Source organism: Halichoerus grypus, chromosome 10, assembly GCF_964656455.1.
Source record: "Halichoerus grypus chromosome 10, mHalGry1.hap1.1, whole genome shotgun sequence".
Lineage (NCBI taxonomy): Eukaryota > Metazoa > Chordata > Mammalia > Carnivora > Phocidae > Halichoerus > Halichoerus grypus.
The window spans coordinates 120,837,161-120,856,885 of NC_135721.1; the positions used below are offsets into that span (position 1 = coordinate 120,837,161).

At 43.4% G+C, this 19,725-nt stretch overlaps 1 protein-coding gene across 5 annotated transcripts in view; it reads right to left on the reverse strand.

The window, feature by feature from the left end:
• CHD6 (chromodomain helicase DNA binding protein 6) overlaps window positions 1-19,725 on the reverse strand; it is a 192,788-nt gene that overhangs the window by 59,902 nt on the left and 113,161 nt on the right. For all 5 annotated transcript variants that reach the window (XM_078057209.1, XM_078057211.1, XM_078057210.1 and 2 more), the window contains one exon: window positions 12,187-12,382. In XM_078057209.1, coding sequence (XP_077913335.1) covers window positions 12,187-12,382 — 196 coding nt within the window. The remainder of the gene's footprint in view (window positions 1-12,186; window positions 12,383-19,725) is intronic.

Below are 19,725 nucleotides of genomic sequence, written 5' to 3' on the forward strand. Positions count from 1 at the left end.
TTTATCTCACAATTTATGTAACAGTCTCAGAAAAACTGTATCATTATGATCCCCCCAAAACATAACTAAAAACAATGCAAGATTTCTGTTTTCCTCCTCTCATAGGGTTATATCCCACTAAGTATGTACACTCATATTATAGTGTTTTAAATACACAGTGGCAGGTAGGTTTCTTTTTCTTTCCCATGGTAGGGTTAGAAAATCTGAAACTATTTTCTACGTAATATAGGATTGAGGAAATGCATAAATATACTGAGAGAAACAGAAGTTAGGGTTTTCATGAGAGACGATGGACTCTGAGAAACAAACTGAGGGTTCTAGAGGGGAGGGGGTGGGGGATGGGTTAGCCTGGTGATGGGTATTGAGGAGGGCACGTTCTGCATGGAGCACTGGGTGTTACACACAAACAATGAATCATGGAACACTACACCAAAAACTAATGATGTAATGTATGGTGATTAACATAATATAATAAAATAAAATAAAAAAAAGAAGTTAGGGTTTTCACTGTTGAAGAAGGAAGTTACAAATCTATAAAGAAAAAACTAGAATAACTGTGGTATTAGAATGGATTTAGAGGTTTCAATATTAACTCGTGGTTAGGTGTGTGCCTGTGTGAATATACAAACATACACATACATACAGGTATAGAAACAGATATGGATATATGTGTATTTATAGGTTTATTGTACATGTGTACATATACACATACAAATGAATGCATGTTATGTATCTATGTGCATTTATATTCTCTGTGTGTATGTATCCCAGCTATATCCACCGAACGGGCCTAGAAACAACAGCAAAGGCCATAACTCACTCTCAGATCTTGGTTTCTAAATATATTCTCCATTAGGATAAAAGTAAGGTATGTTAGAGAAATAGTTGATCCCAGGGCTGGGGGGGGCCGGCAGAAAAAGTACAGGATGAGCCCCAAACATATTATTGTGCCAGAATGTAAGGAAGTACGCAAGGAAGGATGGAGACATACCCAAATAACACCACCAACTTGAAGAGGTTTACCACTGGCTGGCTATGTCCAGGATGATCTGAATATCAAAATAAATATAGTAGTGGAATATAACCCACTGAATGAAAAAAGAACCCATGAGTACATAATGACATCAATACAGGGGAGAAAAAAGGAAAACTCTTTCTTATAGTAGGATACGACTAAAAGAGTTCAAGTAAAGCTTAGAAAATCACTCCTTTGCAACCATCACAGTGCTGACTGATTCAGGCAAAAACAATGGAAACTAAAACCAGTGGGTGAAACTTTGATGAGGAATATTTACTTACACAGTCTCAAAGTACCTCTCAAAATTGCTTATTAATTTCAAAGGGAAAAACAGCAACTTTATAGTGGAGACATCTGGCAGATCGCCCTTAACTAAGATACCCAAGTACCTATTATCACACAAACAGACATCATGCCTCTCGTAATGCTGATATATTGAGAAGGATGTATCACTTCACTGGTATTACTAAGCCTGAATCCAATCCTGAGGAAATACAAACACAGACTGAGGGATGATCTGTACGACTGGCCTATACCCCTTAAAAACATAAGGTAGTAAAAGAAAGACTGAGGAACTCTTCTGACTCAAGAAGACTAAAGAGATATGGGCAGTAAGGTGATGGGTGCTCCTGGACTGGATGGATTTCAGACTGGGGGGGAAGAGGGGCTATGAAGGATGCTGAAATAAATGATAAATCTGAATATGGACTGTGGACTGAAGACCGTCTTCTTATTTCCTGATTCTGAGAACTAAACTGTGGATTATGGAAGAGAATGTCCTTGCACTTAAACACTAAAGGACTTGGGGACAACTTACTCGCAAATGGTTCAGACAAAAAATGGTGTGTGTACACATGTGTTTAAGTCTAAGTATGTACTCAGAGAGGTAGGGGAGATAGAAGGCAAAATGGTAAAGTAAATGGGGCAAAATGTAAAGAGTTGGTGAATCTGGATAAAAGCTATATTGGAATTGCAAACTGAAATGATATCAAAATGAAAATGTCAAAAATATTAAATACAAACATTTGAAATAATCTCTCCCTTGGGGTTACACTGTCCACTTGATATACAGCTAGATTCAACGGTTTCATTTTGCTTCTGCATTTTAGGGATTGATTTTTTCCCCCCACATTAATTTAACCATAATGAAGGGAGAGGGAAAGAAGAAAACCAAACCAAGTAACTTTGGAAAATCGTATTTTGATGATATACTGCAAGACTAATGATACACAAACAAAAAACCAACCCACTACTACAGTCCAATATCATACGCTGGTAAATTTATTTATGTTTCACAGAATATGGGTTAGAAATTCTGCGACGACTTTATGTACATACTAGGATTGAACAAATGAGTAAATATACTGTGTTACCATGAGACTGAAACTTCCCACAGCCAGAGAAATGAGTTAAAAAGAAGGAAGAGGGGAAGGCTGGAGTGAATCCTGTGTCGTTGGATTGGAATCAGCAACTCACTGTGGGTGGACAGATACGGAAAAGTCTAGATGCATGCATGAGTGCTTGTGTCAAGTACACATACATACATACATCTCCTAGCTCTGTCTGTGCAGAGTCTAGAAGCCATAGTACTCTAGCAGCAACGGCACTGCTACTAGCCAGATCTTGGTGGCTAAATGCCATTCGTTTTTTTTGTTTTTTTTTTTTAAGATTTATTTAGTTGAGAGAGAGAGAGACAATGAGCAGGGGGAGGGAGACAAGCAGACTCCCCGCTGAGCAGGACACCCACCCCGACGTGGGGCTCGATCCTAGGACCCTGAGGTCATGACCTGAGTCAGACGCTTAATGTAACTGAGCCACCCAGTGCCCCTATATGCCATTCCTGAATAAAAGGAACCAGGGATCCTTGGAAGAAGTGTCAATTCTATGGCTGTGGCAGGAAAAATGCAACATGAACCTGAACATCTTGTGGTGCCAGAAAGGAAGTGCTCAAAAACTGATGGGAGCATGTCAAAAGGACACAGGCGCCAACCCAAAGGACCTCCTAATGACCAAGTGTGAACAACAAAATAAGGAATGAGAGTAAGAGACTATAACCCATAAATAAAATGAGTCAATACTGGTATAAAGAAATAAACGGGGAGAAAGAAGCTGTTCTCTACAGTAGAATTCCAATTAATAAGTGTATAGGAAATGACTGAAATAGAAAATTATGAGGAGCCAAACCCCATGGTAGTAATTGTTGAAGGCAAGAACGTTTAATGGATGCTAAAATTAACAGGGCAGAGTATGGTGAGAAACAGGGTATTTATAGAGTCTCAAGATATCTCCCCCCAAGATACTGATTGAGTTTAAAGGTAAAAATAAAATAGTTACTTTACAGTGAAGAAACCTGGCAGACACCACCTCGACCAAGTAATCAAGGTTAACATCACAAGCAGTAAGATGTATTAATCCATGTACCCCCTGAAATGATGCACTGAGGAGCACATAACATCACTTCTATGATATTCTTGCTGAAAATGCATAACCTCAAATCTGATCATGAGAAAACATCAGGTAGACACAAACTGAAAGATAGCTGGTCAGTACCCTTCAAAAGTGTCAAGGTCATGAAAGATAAGGAAAGACAAGCTCTGCTGCAAACCGAAGGAGGCTAAGGAGTCAGGATTTCTAAAGGAAATATGAGAACATGCATTGGATCCCCGACCAGAAAAAGAAAATTTTAAACTAAAGGAATATGAATAAGGTCTATAGATTATTGTGTCAATGTTAATGTCCTGGTTTCTATAATTAGACTATAGTTATATGAAATGTCAACATTAAGGAAAGTTAGATGAAGAGTCCTAGAACTCTGCAATATTCTGCAACTTTTTTTAAGTTTAAAATTATTCCAGAATAAAAAGTTTTTAACATTATTATTTTTTTTTTTAAAGTAGGCTCCACACCCAGCGTGGAGCCCAACATGAGGTCTGAACTCACGACCCTAAGATCAAGACCTGAGCTGAGATCAAGAGTCGGATGCTTAACTGAATGAACCACCTAGACACTCCAGAGAAGAAAAAGTTTTTAAAAATTAATTTTGTTTTATAATGTTATAAAATACTTAGGGTGGTTCCACAGTCAAATATACAAAAAGGCATGTATGAAAAAAGTAGCTTTTATCCCTGCCACTTCCATCCTGTTCCCTCACTCCCCCTATAGGTAACAATTTAAAAATAAAGTGTTTTTTGTTTGTTTTATCTTTCATTTGGGGGGCAGGGCAGGAAGAGACAAGAGACACACACAGCTGTTTTTAGATAAATGCTAGCATACTATACATAGTTTTTCCACCTTATCTTCCCCCCCACCCCAACAATATACTCAAGAGATGACTCGCAGCAGCATGTAGAGACATTCCTCATTCTCTTATCAAAGTTGAAAATACCATGGCTTAGTCAATCAGTCTTCTATTGCTAGACAACTAAGTTGTTGAGCCTTTGGCTATTATAATTAGTTGCCACATCTCCTTTCAGTATCTTCAGTGGCAGTAGATTAGAAGAGGATTTGGTGGATAATTGGTAAACAAAGGAAGTGATCAAGGTAACTAATACGGTTTAGGGAACCTAGAAAGCACTGTTAATATGTGGCCACAAGTACTGACACTGATTTTCTTTCTCTGGCTCATCTGATGTTGAGGGTAAATTACGAGAGGGAGTTTAAGAAATGTTCTGAGCAAAGGTCCAATACAGGAGCACTGCAGACACTGTTAATTACCTTCTGGTATCTACATTCCCCTTATTCCTCACTCCCAGAACCCTGAGACTTGTAGAGGGCAGTAATGTGTCCATCTGAAACCATCTCCAGCCTCCCAGGGATGACGAGGGAATACAGTCTGGACAATGAGATGCAGCAGAAGTCTATTGGGGATATCTGGAAAAGTTCTGCTCTCCTGAGAAATGCACCACACCTTCCTTCCTTATCTTCCCTGCCTAGGGTCTGAAGTATCCATCTTGGAACAAAGAGGATATAAATCACATTCCCTGAGAATGGTGGAGCAGAAAGACAGAAGGAATCTGGGACTCTGATGACACCATAAAGCCACCTCACCTCGGACTACCCATCTCCAGACTTCTCGTTAATGGAGAAAAACAAACCCGTTTCAGGGGGTGAGGGTGGGGACACTGTCGCAAGCAGCTAAATGACACCACAAGATAGATATGTGCTCTCCCAAGATGACTTACCTGAAAGATAACAGGATGAGTCCTGTCACATTTAAGATACTCATCCTTTTACAGTTAAATCTCAATGACAGTCCTTATTTCCCTAATCAGAACTCACACACAAAACAACGTGTTAAACGGAGAACACTCAGAACTAGGGCAGTGACTGAGATGAAGTCCAAACAAGATCCTCAGCAAAGGCGTAAATATAGAATCTCTAGAGTAGGCCCCAAGGAGGGGGCGGGGAGCACCATGGGAAAATTTTAGAGCTCTCGTGCCCTCCCACATGATGTGCAGGCTCAGGGTTTGTTCTTTACTTTTCAATACATTTGAGGTGAACAAAGACAGGCCTAGAAGAAACAAGGAGTGACGTTCAGAAAATTAAAAACAACCAACCAACCAGGCACAGATCCCAGTGACTGCAATGGGAAGAAGTCCGGGGAGAAGCTTAACTGAAAGGTAGTGACAGATTTCAAACTGATACCAGCCCTCGACTTAACTACTGTCAGTTTCAATCCAGAATTTGGCACAGCCTTGTACAATCACATAAAAACTAACTAGCGGTACAAAGAACCAAGCATAATGTTGACTCTTCTCTTGACCCTTATCTACTTTTTCGAATCATTACCTACATTTTAAAAATACGTTTTCTTTAATACTTTACAATGCTCTTTGGTCCTAAGTGAAAATCCACATCTCAGAGAAGACAAAAACAACCGCCTCGAGTCGCACTTGAGCCCAACCCCATCCAGCGTGCTGGTATAGCTTCCCAGCCCACCTTCTTTGCCTGAATATTTTATTTCAGGCCCAGCAATTTTACATCTCTCCTGGCACTCTAAAAGTCTGCATCCACCGACCAACTGCTTGCGCAAAAGAGGACTCAGGGGCTCACCCTGCAGTAGGAATCAGGATGTGCTGGATGCTGCCCTCCCTTAACTATCTCCTTTGCAGGCCTGTTTTGCAAAAGCAAGTTTCTGGCTCCAAATTTGTTCCTTTGGGAAAGGTATCATCCCGTCTCAAAATGCAAACATTTTTGGGAAATAGCACAGATACCTGCCCACTCTATTTCTACTGTGTGACTCAGTTTATCACCCAAACCAAAGTCCTGAGCACTGTTGTCTCCCCAGGGCTTGGCCTGCTGTCTAGAGCTCAGTAAATGTGTCAGTAAGTCAGTCAAGAGCTGGCCGAGTACAGGAAGGAGAGAAGAGTTAGTAGCGTGGGAAAAGGGTGCTTTGGGGCAGCCAAAAAAGAAGCGGAGAGTGAAAAGGAGAGGACATTGGAAGGAGGCAGGACTTACTTTCTTTGTGGCCGATGCACAGTAAGTGCCCATCCCAGCTGCCTCAGGAGCGCCACCTATGCTCATTCCCACCTTGTGTTCCCTTGGTCTGGAACATTTTTCCTTCCGAAATCAGATTTGAGATCCTGTCCCTCACTTAGGTCTCTGCTGAGACATCACCTTCTTAAAGAAGCCTTCCTAGACCACACTCTAGGACAGGGCACCAACCGCCACCATTCTTATCCTCTGAGTCTGTTTAACTTCTTTGTAACTAGGATGTGATCTGCAACTACCTCATTCACTTTTCCTTGTCAGCCCCCTAAAATGAAAGCTCCATGAGAGCACTAACCACTGGTCTCGCTCACTGCTGTGTCTCCAGCCCTTTGAACAGCGCCCGGCACATCCCAGTGTTCAGCAAATACTGAGTGGTTGGACCACGTAACGGAACATTCACAAATTCCCAACTTTCTTCCAACAGAGACAAGTGAAGCCGGCGGAGCGCAGCCCTCCGAGGTCAGGGCCTACACGCTGTTGAGAGTCGGTGCCAGCAGCGCGTGGCAGCGGGGAAGAGGCCGAGGAGACCACCACCTCTCCTTTCCTGCAGCAGTGCCTCAGGCCCCTGGGAACAGACCCTGGAAGGGGCTCTGGCTCCTCAGGCTGGATGCCCTCTCCCTTCCCAATGCTGGCGCACTCCCCTGTGGCTGTGCCCTCTGCCCGTAGCCCTGCTCCCATGCTTTCTAAGCCCTCCCTCCAGGGACCTGACCAACAGGAGGGACAAGGAACCGTGCGGCCCAGCCAGGGTGACCCCGAGCCCCGTCCGATCCTCAGGAACTCTGGCCTGAAAGAGCGAAACCTCCGAGGAGCATGTGAGGTGTCACAGGGCAACGAGAAAGCCAGGTGCTGGCGGCCTCTGTGAGGGGACGCGTGCTACCCCGCTACTCCCACCAGGCCTCTCTCTGCCCTCAGAGCTAGCGGCACGGCTGGCTTCCTGCAAACCAGAAGCAAAGAAACCTGCTTTTCACTGCTCGTTTTCATTCTCAGGCTACTGCCAATACCCTCTGCCATTTCTTAACCTCGGTGCTCCGGGAAACCTGATGTACCAGGACTGGCTCACAGCTGGGTCTCCCCAGTGAAGGTGAGAAAGGGTGAACTTACACTCTCGATTTCCTTACATGCGCTAAAGCTAACACAGGCACACTCAAGGCCCGAGAGAGGATGTGGCATTTACCTGATACCTCTAGGTGAGATGTGCCTGTTAAAGGGACCTTGAGTTGGTTCACCTCTGAGATGGGTGCAGTCCTTCGGTGCCACTTTATTCTCTCTTTATCCCTAAGTAGTGCCTGGCTCCTATCCTGGATCCTAATGAACTTCACTGTTCTGGAAGAGGGAAGTGCTGCCAGGCTCAGAGAGTAGAGACTACAGCAAGAGCCCTGGCTCCCCATCCTCGTGCTTCCACAGGGAGGGTCTGCTCTCCACCCTCCCTCTCCTCGTCTGTATTCCAAACAGACGAGACTGACCGATCAGTGAAACCTGACCTCAGCTCCTGTGGACTCGCCCCGTCCCCTCCTCTCTTGAGGGGCGCAGACGCTCTTCTATCACTGGCAGCCCTGCTAGGGCGGGCCTCTGCTCCGAGGACGACCACCAGCAGGTCTCTGTGGGTCAGGTCAACCTTGGGGGGAGGGTGTGTGAGTACAGGAGTCTGAGGGGGCCTCATTCTGGCTACAGGTCAAGCTGTGTCATCTAATCCACCTTCACAATTGATTAAAGCTCATCTTTTTTTGTTTGTTTTACGGATTTTAGTTATTTATTTATTTATTTTAGAGAGAGAATCCCAAGCAGACTCTGTGCTGAGCGTGGAGCCTTACTCAGGGCTTGACTGATCTCACTACCCTGAGATCGCCACGACCTGAGCCGAAATCAAGAGTCAGACGCTTAACCGACTGAGCCACCCAGGCGCCCCTAAAGCTCATCTTTTGATCCTCCATTATACTTCTGTGTCTACTTCTTAAATGGTTCAGATCTAGGCATGGGAGAGGGATAGAATTTACTGGAGTCCTCAGGCTCTAACAAGACCAAAGGAAACAGCATATGACACCTGATATCATTTGTTTTACGAAGACCTAGATTTAAAAAGACATCTCTAGCGATTCCTAAGCCTAATTCTATCCCCAAAGCATAGAAAACCCCAGCCACATGATCAGAAGAAAATGATGAATGAGTGTTTAATAATAATAATAATAATAATAATAATAAACACCAGAAAAGGTAATAGTGCTCTCTGACTTTCATCTGACTTCTCAGAGAAAGGAGCTATGTTCTCCAGCCATGGAAGCTGGTTTCTCTGCAGACCTGCCTCAGGGACTCAGGCCTACTTAGCTGAGCCCAGCCTCCCCTAATCAGGCTGGCTTCACTTTCAAGGCTCTGAGAGGGTCTGCCTTCAATCAGTCAAGAAACAGCTCCTCAGCATTGGCACTGCTTCCCCATGCCGGCCTGCCTGGAGATAACCATGGACTGCACCAGATCTTTCCAAGCTGTTTGAGGCCAGAATGAACACATTTTCTATCATCTGAACTCAGACCTCTGGAGCCATGTTGAAATCCTACTAGGGTAGGGCATAAGACCCTGTTCATAACGAGATTCTTTTTTCTGTGGTCCTGATATTTATGTCAGGCAGAACACATCTCAATCCACACACAGATCAATGTTCTGTGCCAAGGCCATCTTCCAAAAGAAATACAACCATCCTCTATCAGAGCAGGAATTGTGGTTCTTCAATAACCATAAAGGACTACAGACGACTGAAAGCTTTCACTTTTTACAAAAAATTTTCATATTTTACAAAAAATATTAGATTACATACGTATGTGTGAATGACTATGTGTAAGTTAACATGATGTAACTAGCAAGGACAGTACCAGGGAACAGCCTGGTTAAGTTTTCTACTATTAGGGTTAGGAATGCATCTGACTGATGTTCACAGCTGAACTTAGCTGTAGTCCTGGGAACCACATGATGGTCTTGGGGTCCCAGTGTCCAGACTCTCTCCCCACATTGTATTTATAGCACACAGCACGAGGTCATGTGGCAGGGGGAGCATGCGTACTGAGTGTGCACTGTTCTGTGGGCAGCCTCCAGCCCTCACGCTCCTCCCCACACCAAGCAAGTACACAACTTTGATCCATCTCTGTGGGTGACTCAGAACTACACTTTCCTTTCTCTGTCACGTCGTCTTCACAGCCCACCAATCCCACTCCCCACGAACACTGCACTGATCTGATTTCCTTGCCCTAACATTATTCTTCCCAATTCTTTCATTTCTACCCAGTCTGGCACGCATTTCAAAAAATAGAGGACAGTTCCCTCTAAGCTACCAAACTTTTACATAAAAATAACAACAACAAGAACAACAACAACAAAGCAGAGTAGTAGATCTAGATCTAGATCTAGAAGACCCAGTGGCCAGTCTGGGGGCCCACGAGTTGAGGGATTTTCACTCTAACTTGGACCCGGGACTACCACTGATGCCCTCACTCATTTACCTTCTGCCACATCCTTGCTTCAAGTTCCCACCCTGGATGGCCCGGAGCGCTGGTGGTCTTTGTTTCCCCACTGAGGCCGAGCATTACAGCAAGTTCAGAAACTGACTCAGCGGACTAAAAGCCTCACGTGGTCCAATTTCCATCTGACTTTGTTGCTATTCCTTTTATTCATCTCTTGCCAGCTCCCCAGCGGTGGACATTTAAAACAGCTTTTCCAAAGCTTCTCCCTTCTCCCCAGACCCCAATTCCGGATAGCCCTGTCCATCCTCTCTGGCTGCTGTGCATACAAATCAATCCCCTCAGATGACTTCACCTTCCCCCCCCAGGCTCCACCACTCTCATTCTTGCTAGTTCCATCTCTTGGCATGGGCACCTATTCACAATTGGTCATGTCCAGGATTTCACCTAGGTGAAGCATGGTGATCCCCAAATCCTTGTCCTGACCATGACCTGCCTCCAAATGCTGGCCACATGCTTCCAATTTCCCTCCTAGAAATTCCTCCAGGCGTGCCTTGCCATCATGGGCTCAAATTGGCCAGCCAATTTCAGCTTCTCACACCATCATTCTCCTGGGTACCAAGGCTCACAGTCAGGTGAGCACTGCAAAGGAGCACAGAACTTCACAGTTGGCAAGGACTTAAGAGCTCATCTGTATCAGGGTCAGCAAACTTCTGCTATAATAGTAGATATTTTAGATGTTGTGGGCTATGGTCTCTGTTGTGATACTCAACCCTGCCCCTGTAACATGACAACACCAGAGATATTATGTATTATGGATGGGTGTGGCTGTAGTCCAGTAAAAGTACTTCAAGCCAGCTAGCCAACAGGCGCTAGCTTCCCACCACCTGGTCTATATCACTATCCTAGTTCGGTTCTTGCCAGTTCCCTAATCAAATATTAGTTTTTGCTTATTTTTATGCCAGTGTCAAGCACATTATTCATTATATCTAGCAACTCACCTTTGACCCAAATATCCCTTCACCATAGAGAGGCCTGATGGGGAACTAGTCGTGTCCACTGATTTTCTCTGACGCTGGACGTTGAACACAGGGCCACACAGTTTGCTTCACAAATGATTTCTCTCCCTGAATTTTAGCCAATTATCACCAATTTAATAATTTAAAGTGCCATTTTTTCAACTAGTGGGCTGCTTTCTTCAAAAAAAATCTTGCTTGGAAACTCATTAAATGAAAAAGGCAAAGCAGAACGAGTGTGGGAAGTGGTGTAAGCTCCTCTGCTGACTTGCTGTCCCTCGCAGGGGGGACCTCCTTCAGGTTTGTGACACAGAAGCCTCTACACTGCTTTTATCAATCACTGTATCATGAAAAAGGTTTTGAGCTACCCACCACCCTCCCCACTACATACTTGCAATCCTAGTATTGGCAAATATCCCACGATACAATATATACTTAGCGTGAAGTTTATCGTTCATGAAAATGGATGTACATCTAGAAATGGTACTCTTGACAAGTCACAATCTTTTTGGCTGATGTACTGTCCAATGTGGCCAGAATGCCATTGTTTTTACTTTGAAGCAGGGTTGATGAAGGACTCTGACCCAGAGAACTCTTAGCTGTCATTTTCTTGCTTGTTTATGCTTATTTTAAAACTGTATTAACTCCAATCTTTACAGTAATCTTTTAAAGCCAGCCATTATTTAATTTGGTTAAAACTAAAAAATATGTCCACAAATTCATTCGATTGGGCACATATACACTCTAACATGTAGCATTAAGTCAAGAGCAAATGAACGAGGGAGGGCGCCTGTCACCCTGGCCACCAATGGAATTTTGTGTTATCTCCTTTACTATACGTGACATATGACCATCTAAGAAACCAACCAGTGAAAATGCCTAAATCACTCTGTATTATCAAAAATTAGAGAACTAGTTAAGCTTAATATTTTTCTTTATGTTGGATAATAAAAATAAACAGTAGTTCTAGTCTCTATCTGGAGGCCACCACTGTGAAAAACCATCTGGTTTAAAGCAAAAAGAAAGAACCACTCCCTGATTAGTGGGAAAGGTCGACATGACTTTTCATTCAGTTGACCCCTGCCCGAGGCCCTAAGCCTGCCGTCCAGCTGACAGCACAGCACGAGCAAGGCAGACACCCTACAGCAAGCCGGGCCCCATGGTGATGTTCTCAGATGCAGGGGCAGCTAAGGCAAACAGCAATCATCCTAGTGGTTACCTGCAAGTCATTTTGTGGGTTCCAGTCTGAATCAAATATGATGCAGGTATCGGCGGCTGTGAGATTGATGCCCAGGCCTCCCGCTCTGGTGCACAGAAGAAAGACAAAGCGGTCTGAGTCTGGCTTACAGAACCGGTCGATGGCTGCCTGGCGCAGGTTTCCCCGTACTCGCCCATCAATTCGCTCATAGGTGTATCTGAGGGGACCCAAACGAACGAAAGCCCAGGTGTTAATCATACTTCAATGGAGAGCAGCAAACAACGCAGGAAGCTGTTGACCCGCAGCCTTATATCCCTCACTTCTAGTTTGGACCAACTGAGAGCAGTCTGTGAGAAATCCCTCCCGTCCATATAGGCAGCAGGGCAGACGCCTAAGACTGCACTGCAAAACCTACCCCCCCAAAACAAGCAAACAAAAACCAAACCAAAACAAAAATATCAGCCACAAACTAAGGACCAGAAGAATTGTAAACATAAAATATCAATCCCCACAGCCTGAGCAACTTATTCTCCAGTATTTCCCAGTTTTCACTTGCACCAAATCTAATCATAAGACCAGGAAAAGCAAGTAAGAGCCTCAAACATCTACTTTAAGTAGTGGTCTTCACAAGGAATCAAAGTTCGAATCAGTGTGTAGCTGCTCTGGGGTACCCTGAAAATGGTAAGCAGACTGTACTGACAGGCAGGCCTTGTGCACCTGGGCTGGTCATTTCCGGCCCATCAGTTCTCCCGGGCAGCACACTGCCATGCACAGAAACCACAGGAAGTTTTCTGAGCTGTGTTGGGGGCAGGGGGACAACAACTGAGGACTTTTTAGAGGGAAATAAAATGGGGAAGTGAAGCTGACTATCATTAAGAAGGCACATACCTGTGTGGAAACAAGGGTGAAAAGCACGGTAGGGGATAGGATAAAAGGAAGGAGAGCATATTACTAGCTGTCCATTCAATTAAAGTACACAGAGGGTATCTTCATGATGGAATCATGTGATTAATACAGAATTAAAATAGAGTAGCAATGTGGACAGCTGCTGACATCTTACTCTCTTCTTACTTACCCTAACAATGAATAAATTCACAAGGGGATATTACCCTGGGCCCAATTCTGACTGCCAAGCAGGAACTGGTTGGTAAAGTAGAACTAAAAGGAACCTTGTGACAAAAGGACCAAGTCGCCCTGGACCCAACAGCAGCCAGGAACATGGATCCTGACACAAACCTTATCAGTAGCCCACAGTTTGGGAAATCAGATCTTTAAAACCTCAGATAAATAACTGGTAAGAGAATAAGGATAGACACTCAAGGGGTAGATGACTCTGTTTGGCTCTAGAAAACGGAGTGTGGCAATAGGATTTCCTCCAGGATTCTGACTTCCTTGAGGAAAAGGAAAATCCATGTAAAGAAACCATCCAAGGAAATAACATGTAGAGAAACCAGACCAACTCAGGCTCAAAAGGGACACGTACAAAGCCAAAAAAACCAAGTCTGAAAACACTGTCTTCCTTTGACAAAGCCAGAGTGCATCAACACCTGGAATTACAGGTGTAGATTTTCCCTTTTTCTTCTTTTTTAATGTAATAAACTTAAGCATAATATGTGGGACTACAGTAGTAAATAAAACAGGAGGTGGTGACTTAGAAAGGCAGACTAGGAAGAGACTGTGTCATAAGATAAAAGCAAAGGGTTGTATGTCTGGATTCTATAAAACCAAAAGGCAGTTAGATATAATGGTCATTATCATTACTAATAGCCACAGCAGTAATATTAGCAGCAAGCTCTTACGAGTCAAGCTCTGTGCCAGGCACTGTGATACATCCTTGATATGCACCATCCCATTTACGTCTCATGATAATCCTAAGGACTGGTTTTATTGTCATCCCCATTATACATTCGAGGAAACTTCAAAAACAAAAACAAAACCCCCACAAGCAAACTAATTTGCTCAGTCACTGAGCAGGTGAGTGAGTTGAACTGAGACCCATTTGACTCCAAGTCCACATTCTTAACCAGTTTGCTGTATAGCCTTTGTATTGTACCCTACACTTCAATGCAGGAGGGTGGAAAGACTGCCCTGAACACTTAAAAGAGAAAATTAAAGATAAATGAGAAACACCAGTAAATTTAGGAAGCTGATAACTCTAGTGGAAGCTGGAAGAAACTATAGGCACCAACATGGTTTTGATAAACCAGCGCACTGAGGTCTGTACTGGGTACTCAGAAGTTTGGGCGTGTGGGTAATGGGATGCAAGCAGCACAGGATTTGGAGTCAGGGGACAAGGTTGAGATTCAATTAAACAGGCATTGTCACCACCCCCACTGTCACACATGTGAACAATTAATGCTGAAGGCACAGAGAGGACACCCCAGCCATCAGAGGAGAGTGAGATGCCCATGGATTGAGGGAGGCAGGGAATTAGCACAACTCTGAGGAGGAGGAGAAATCAATAAATAGCGAAGCTAGAGCTCAACAGTCCCCCAGGGAGAAAATTCCCATACAATTATAGTGTTATGCCAGCTATGATCTAAAAACAGTTTGAGAAATTGTGCAGGATGATTGGAACATTAATTCTCATTTCTATTACTTGTTCAGTTTTGAGGGAATGCTCTCAAAGAACACAAAACTAAAAATCCATCCCATTATGTGAGTTCTTTTAAGCTGTTCCTCACCCCCTCCTTTCTGAGCCAAATCCTTTGGCTATGCCCTCACCCCTGTATGAGAATATGGCATGAAATTAAGCGGGAACAAAACCAAACCGACAGCTGGAGAGACAACGAGGCTCAGAGAACAAAGAAAATCTTGAGGGCTAGTAAGTCTGAATGAAGAAATCAGACATCAAAAAATTTTCCACACCACACATCGGTGCAGTAATTAACCCTCTGCATCAACTATATTTTGAACAAAGTCCCTGGGAGTTTATGTGGCTCATCAAACTGTAATTCTCAGTCACTGTCAAATTTCAACAAGAAGCAGGTGGCAGCCTGGAAAACCTGAGTGCTTTGTTTTGGGGAGGGGGGTGGTGACGTGTTTTGGGCACAACAGGAAATGATGACCTCAGAAGGCCTGAAGGGAAATGAAAAGCTTTCTCATCTCTCAGCAATAACTAGCTGGAAAACATAAAGAATTAAACAAATAAGGGCGCCTGGGTGGCTCAGTTATTAAGCGTCTGCCTTCGGCTCAGGTCATGATCCCAGGGTCCTGGGATCGAGCCCCGAATCGGGCTCCCTGCTCCGCGGGAAGCCTGCTTCTCCCTCTCCCACTCCCCCTGCTTGTGTTCTTTCTCTCGCTTTGTCTCTCTCTGTCAAATAAATAAATAAAATCTTAAAAAAAAAAAAAAAAGAATTAAAAAAATCCCATTCACAATAGCCATACACATACAGAATACTTAGGATTATGCTCAGAGTAAGAAATATGCAGGACTCGGCGACATGACTCTAGGTGCCATGTTGGTTGGTTCACCATGTCCCTTAACACCTACAAGGTTCTAGCACAAGGCAGGTACTTCATAAATATTTACTGAATCAACAGTGTATATGAAAGACCTGAATACCTGCAGTGAATATCAGGTTCTTCAGTTTTACAAAGCTATCAATCCTGTCCTACTAAATGTGAAAAAGCCAATCAAAATCCCAACAAATGGATATGTATGTATAAATACAAATATACATATTTGTGTATATACACATACACTTATATATTATTTTTTTCTGTAGTCAGGGACTGTAGTCAGGGATAGATTAAAAAAGAATAATTCTGAAGTTTATCCGCAATAATACATGAGCAAAGGAACAGAAATACTGATCAAAAGAATACAAAGGTTAAACACACACCAGCATAGATAATAAGTATATTTTATGGGCAGTGTTTTATATGAATGGAGAAAAAGATGTACTATTTAATAAATAAAAAATCAGACACATTTGGAAATAAATTAGATCCCCATTATATACCATTTGCCAAAATTACAGAAAGACTAAGATTCAAATGTAAAATTAAAAAAAAAATCAAAGAAATCCAGTTAAAGACTCTCAGGTGAGAAAAAACTTAATTCAAGGGGTGCTTGGGGGGCTCAGTTGGTTAAGCATCTGACTCTTGATCTCAGGGGTCATGAGTTCAAGCCCTGTGCTGGGCTCCACGCTGGGCATGAAGCCTATTTTAAAAAAAGAAAAGGAAAGAAAAGAAAAGAAAAGAAAAGAAAAGAAAAGAAAGGAAGGAAGGAAGGAAGGAAGGAAGGAAGAAAGAAAGAACTCAATACTGCAGAATATCCAAAGGGATCAGGCATTGGTGGCACCAGGTAACCCTGAAAATGGGGATGCAGAGTCTAAAACAGAGGAACTGGCTGAATATCTGTGCAAGTATCAGCCTACAGATCACCGACCCCAGCCTCGAAGAGGGTAAAACAGGAGACCTGTACTGCGCTCTACCCCAGGGATACCAACCACAGTTACTTCTCTCTAGCCCTTCCCCCCAGTCGGCTCCCAGTACAATCAAATTCCCACCCTCTAGGCAGAAGAGAGGAAGAGAGACACCCTGAAATACAGACACTGGACGTTCCCCAATGAGACGGTGTAGCTAAACGGACAGTGTTCACACACAGGATGAGTCACCGAGGCTCTGCTTCCGGTACAGACCGGGAAGGCCCTCACACACCAACCCTCCAGCAAGTAACCACCAGAAAATGGGCAAAATACAAAACACAAAATAAAAAACCCACGGATGAAGAGAAAAACCGATCTGAGGGCACTGGAGAGTTGAGGCAAGAAGGCAGATTTTGGAGAGGAACAGAAACTTGCAGTTTTGGCCCGAGGGGAAGCCACCGTTAGGGCGGCAGAGGTACACGCAGCCGACGTGGATAAAAAGCCCCTGTCTTTCAGCCCAGAGGCACCAGAGGCACCAGAGGAAGGAGTGTGGGGCAACCAGGACTGCCAGAGGGTGAGGGGGGATCTGTAGAAAGCAGAGACACGAGGCTCTGGCGCAAGACTCTGCTGAAGCCTGGCTGACCTCTCCACTCACACACGCCGCTGACCGGACACGGACAGGAAGCGCATTCGGACTCTCAGCCAGTTACCTGCCTCCAAATAAAACTCGCCATCTTCACAGCAACCGAACAGAATCCTGAATCTCCACAACAAAATATTGACAATGTTCAGGGAAACCCCAAAATTATGCAACAAAATTGTGTGAAGAAACAGGAGAAATGTGACCCATTATTAAGGGAAAAGGCAATCAACAGGTGTCACATCTAAAATGTTATAATTAAAGCAGCTATTGTAATTACACTCAGTGAAGGAATGTATGTAATAAAGAAAAGACAGGCAATCACAGCAAAGGAACACAAAAGTAAGAATCACGTGGAAAGCTTAGAACTCGAACACAATCTCTAAAATATGGAAAGCACTGAATGGGCATAGTTATAAGCTCGGCGGAAATGACTGAGAAAAGAGTCAGAGTGCCAGAAGACAGATAAAACAAAAGACGAAAGAAAAACACACACTGAGACAAATAAAAGAATAGAGCCCATGGAAAGTGGAACAATACGAGAAGGTCAAACATACAGGTGACTGGAGTCTCACAAAGAAATAGAAGAATGGGGCAAAAGGAAAAAAGAAACTGAAGGAATATTGACCCAGCACTTCAAAGCTGGATGAAAGATAAACATGTACAAATTTAAGAAGCTCAATGAAATCTGCACAGGATGAATGCCACACATCACTGCTGAAAATAAAAAATTAAAATCTTAGTAAAACAACACATTACATACAGGGGAAAGAGGAACATAAATGACTGCAGATCTTGTCAGAAACCATGGGGCCAGAACACAGTGGAGTAACATTTAAAGTGTTGAAAGGAGAAAAAAGGCCAACCTAGAATTCTAACATGAAAGGGATATAAACGAACAAAAAGAAAAAAATCTGACTTGGAGAAAACAAAAACCACCTCTATAATGATTCATCTTAGAAAGGCAGACAATGCACCTATGAAACAACCAGTTGAATGCTACAAAAATTGAAAAATTAGAGAAGAAAATGTTCTAGGAAATTGAAAATATAATTACATAATGAAAACCTAGGGGCTAAAGTGGGAGGACAGAGTATGAGAAAGAATTCCACCAGAGGTGTAGCAAAACATAGTAAGATGGAAAGGAAAGAAAATCAGGTGACCGGTCCAGAAGGTCTGACATACAAATAACAGGAATTCCACAAAGAGAAAACAGAACAAGAAGTTTTAAAATGGAAGATAAAATACAAATTCCCCAGAACTGAAGGAACACAGATTTCAGATGAGAAAGACCTGCTCAGTATCCGGTTCAACGGACCCCATACTAGGACAGTTCAGTGTATAATTCCACAGCACTGGGACAAAGAGGGTAAATCAAAGCTTCTGAACAGAAAAACATGTCACATACACAGACCAGGAAGCACAAGGCCTTTGAGCTTCTAAGCAGCAACCATGGAAACTAGAAGACAGGGGACCAAACCCTCAAAATTCTGTGGGGAAATTATTTCTAACCTAGAATCCCAAACTCAGCCAAAGGGTTACTCAAGAATGAGAGCAGACTGAAAACATTCCAGGGAGGGTCCACATTCACTTATCATCCACCCTTCCTCAGAAGCCCCCTGAAGCTGTCCATGGGATCCACCAAGGAGATTTCATTCAAGAGGAAAGGGAAGACACTTGTCATGTGATGAAGGCAGGGAGAGCACAGGTGGCGGCGTGTACCAGGAGGGAAGAGCACCTGGCCGGAGAGGGGGCGCCCATGCGGCCCCGAGCAGATGCAGCAAACGCACCTGACTGTAACAAGAGGAGATTTAGCCAACCAGGGTACGTTTTGGAGCTGAAATTATAATAAGGAAATAGAAAAATAGGCAATCAAATAAAAAGATAATTTTTAGTTTCAGGGAAACTAAAAACTGTGGGAGAAAAAAACTGTCAACAGCATACTAGATGGCTGGGCTGTCACTTAGCATTTGCGTAAGTCATGTGGTGGTGATGAGGGGCAATGAGAGAAGACAAATGCTCATCGTCCATAGTGGGAACAGGTAATACCTAAAATTAAAAATCATCAAGAAATTACTACTACTACTAACATTTTTTAGGTATAGCTATAAATACTCAAAATAACAGCATAAAAACAGTTTAAAGTAATAGTTGTTGAGGCTGGGAAAATTGGGGCTGGGTGGGAAGGGTGCTATCAGGAGAGGCATTTTTTGAAAGTCTAACGAAATAGTTTGGCTCTTTAAAATGTGTGTGTGGGGGCGCCTGAGTGGCTCAGTTGTTAAGCGTCTGCCTTCGGCTCAGGTCATGATCCCAGGGTCCTGGGATCGAGCCCCTCATCGGGCTCCCTGCTCGGCAGGAAGCGTGCTTCCTCTCTCTCCCACTCCCCCTGCTTGTGTTCCCTCTCTCGCTGTGTCTCTCTCTGTCAAATAAATAAAATCTTAAAAAAAAAAAAAAATGTGCGTGTATAACTTTGCTGGAAATAAAAACTAAATTAAAAAGAGAAAAGTAACAATGATATTAAGGCCAGAAGAACCCTGTTGGATGCAG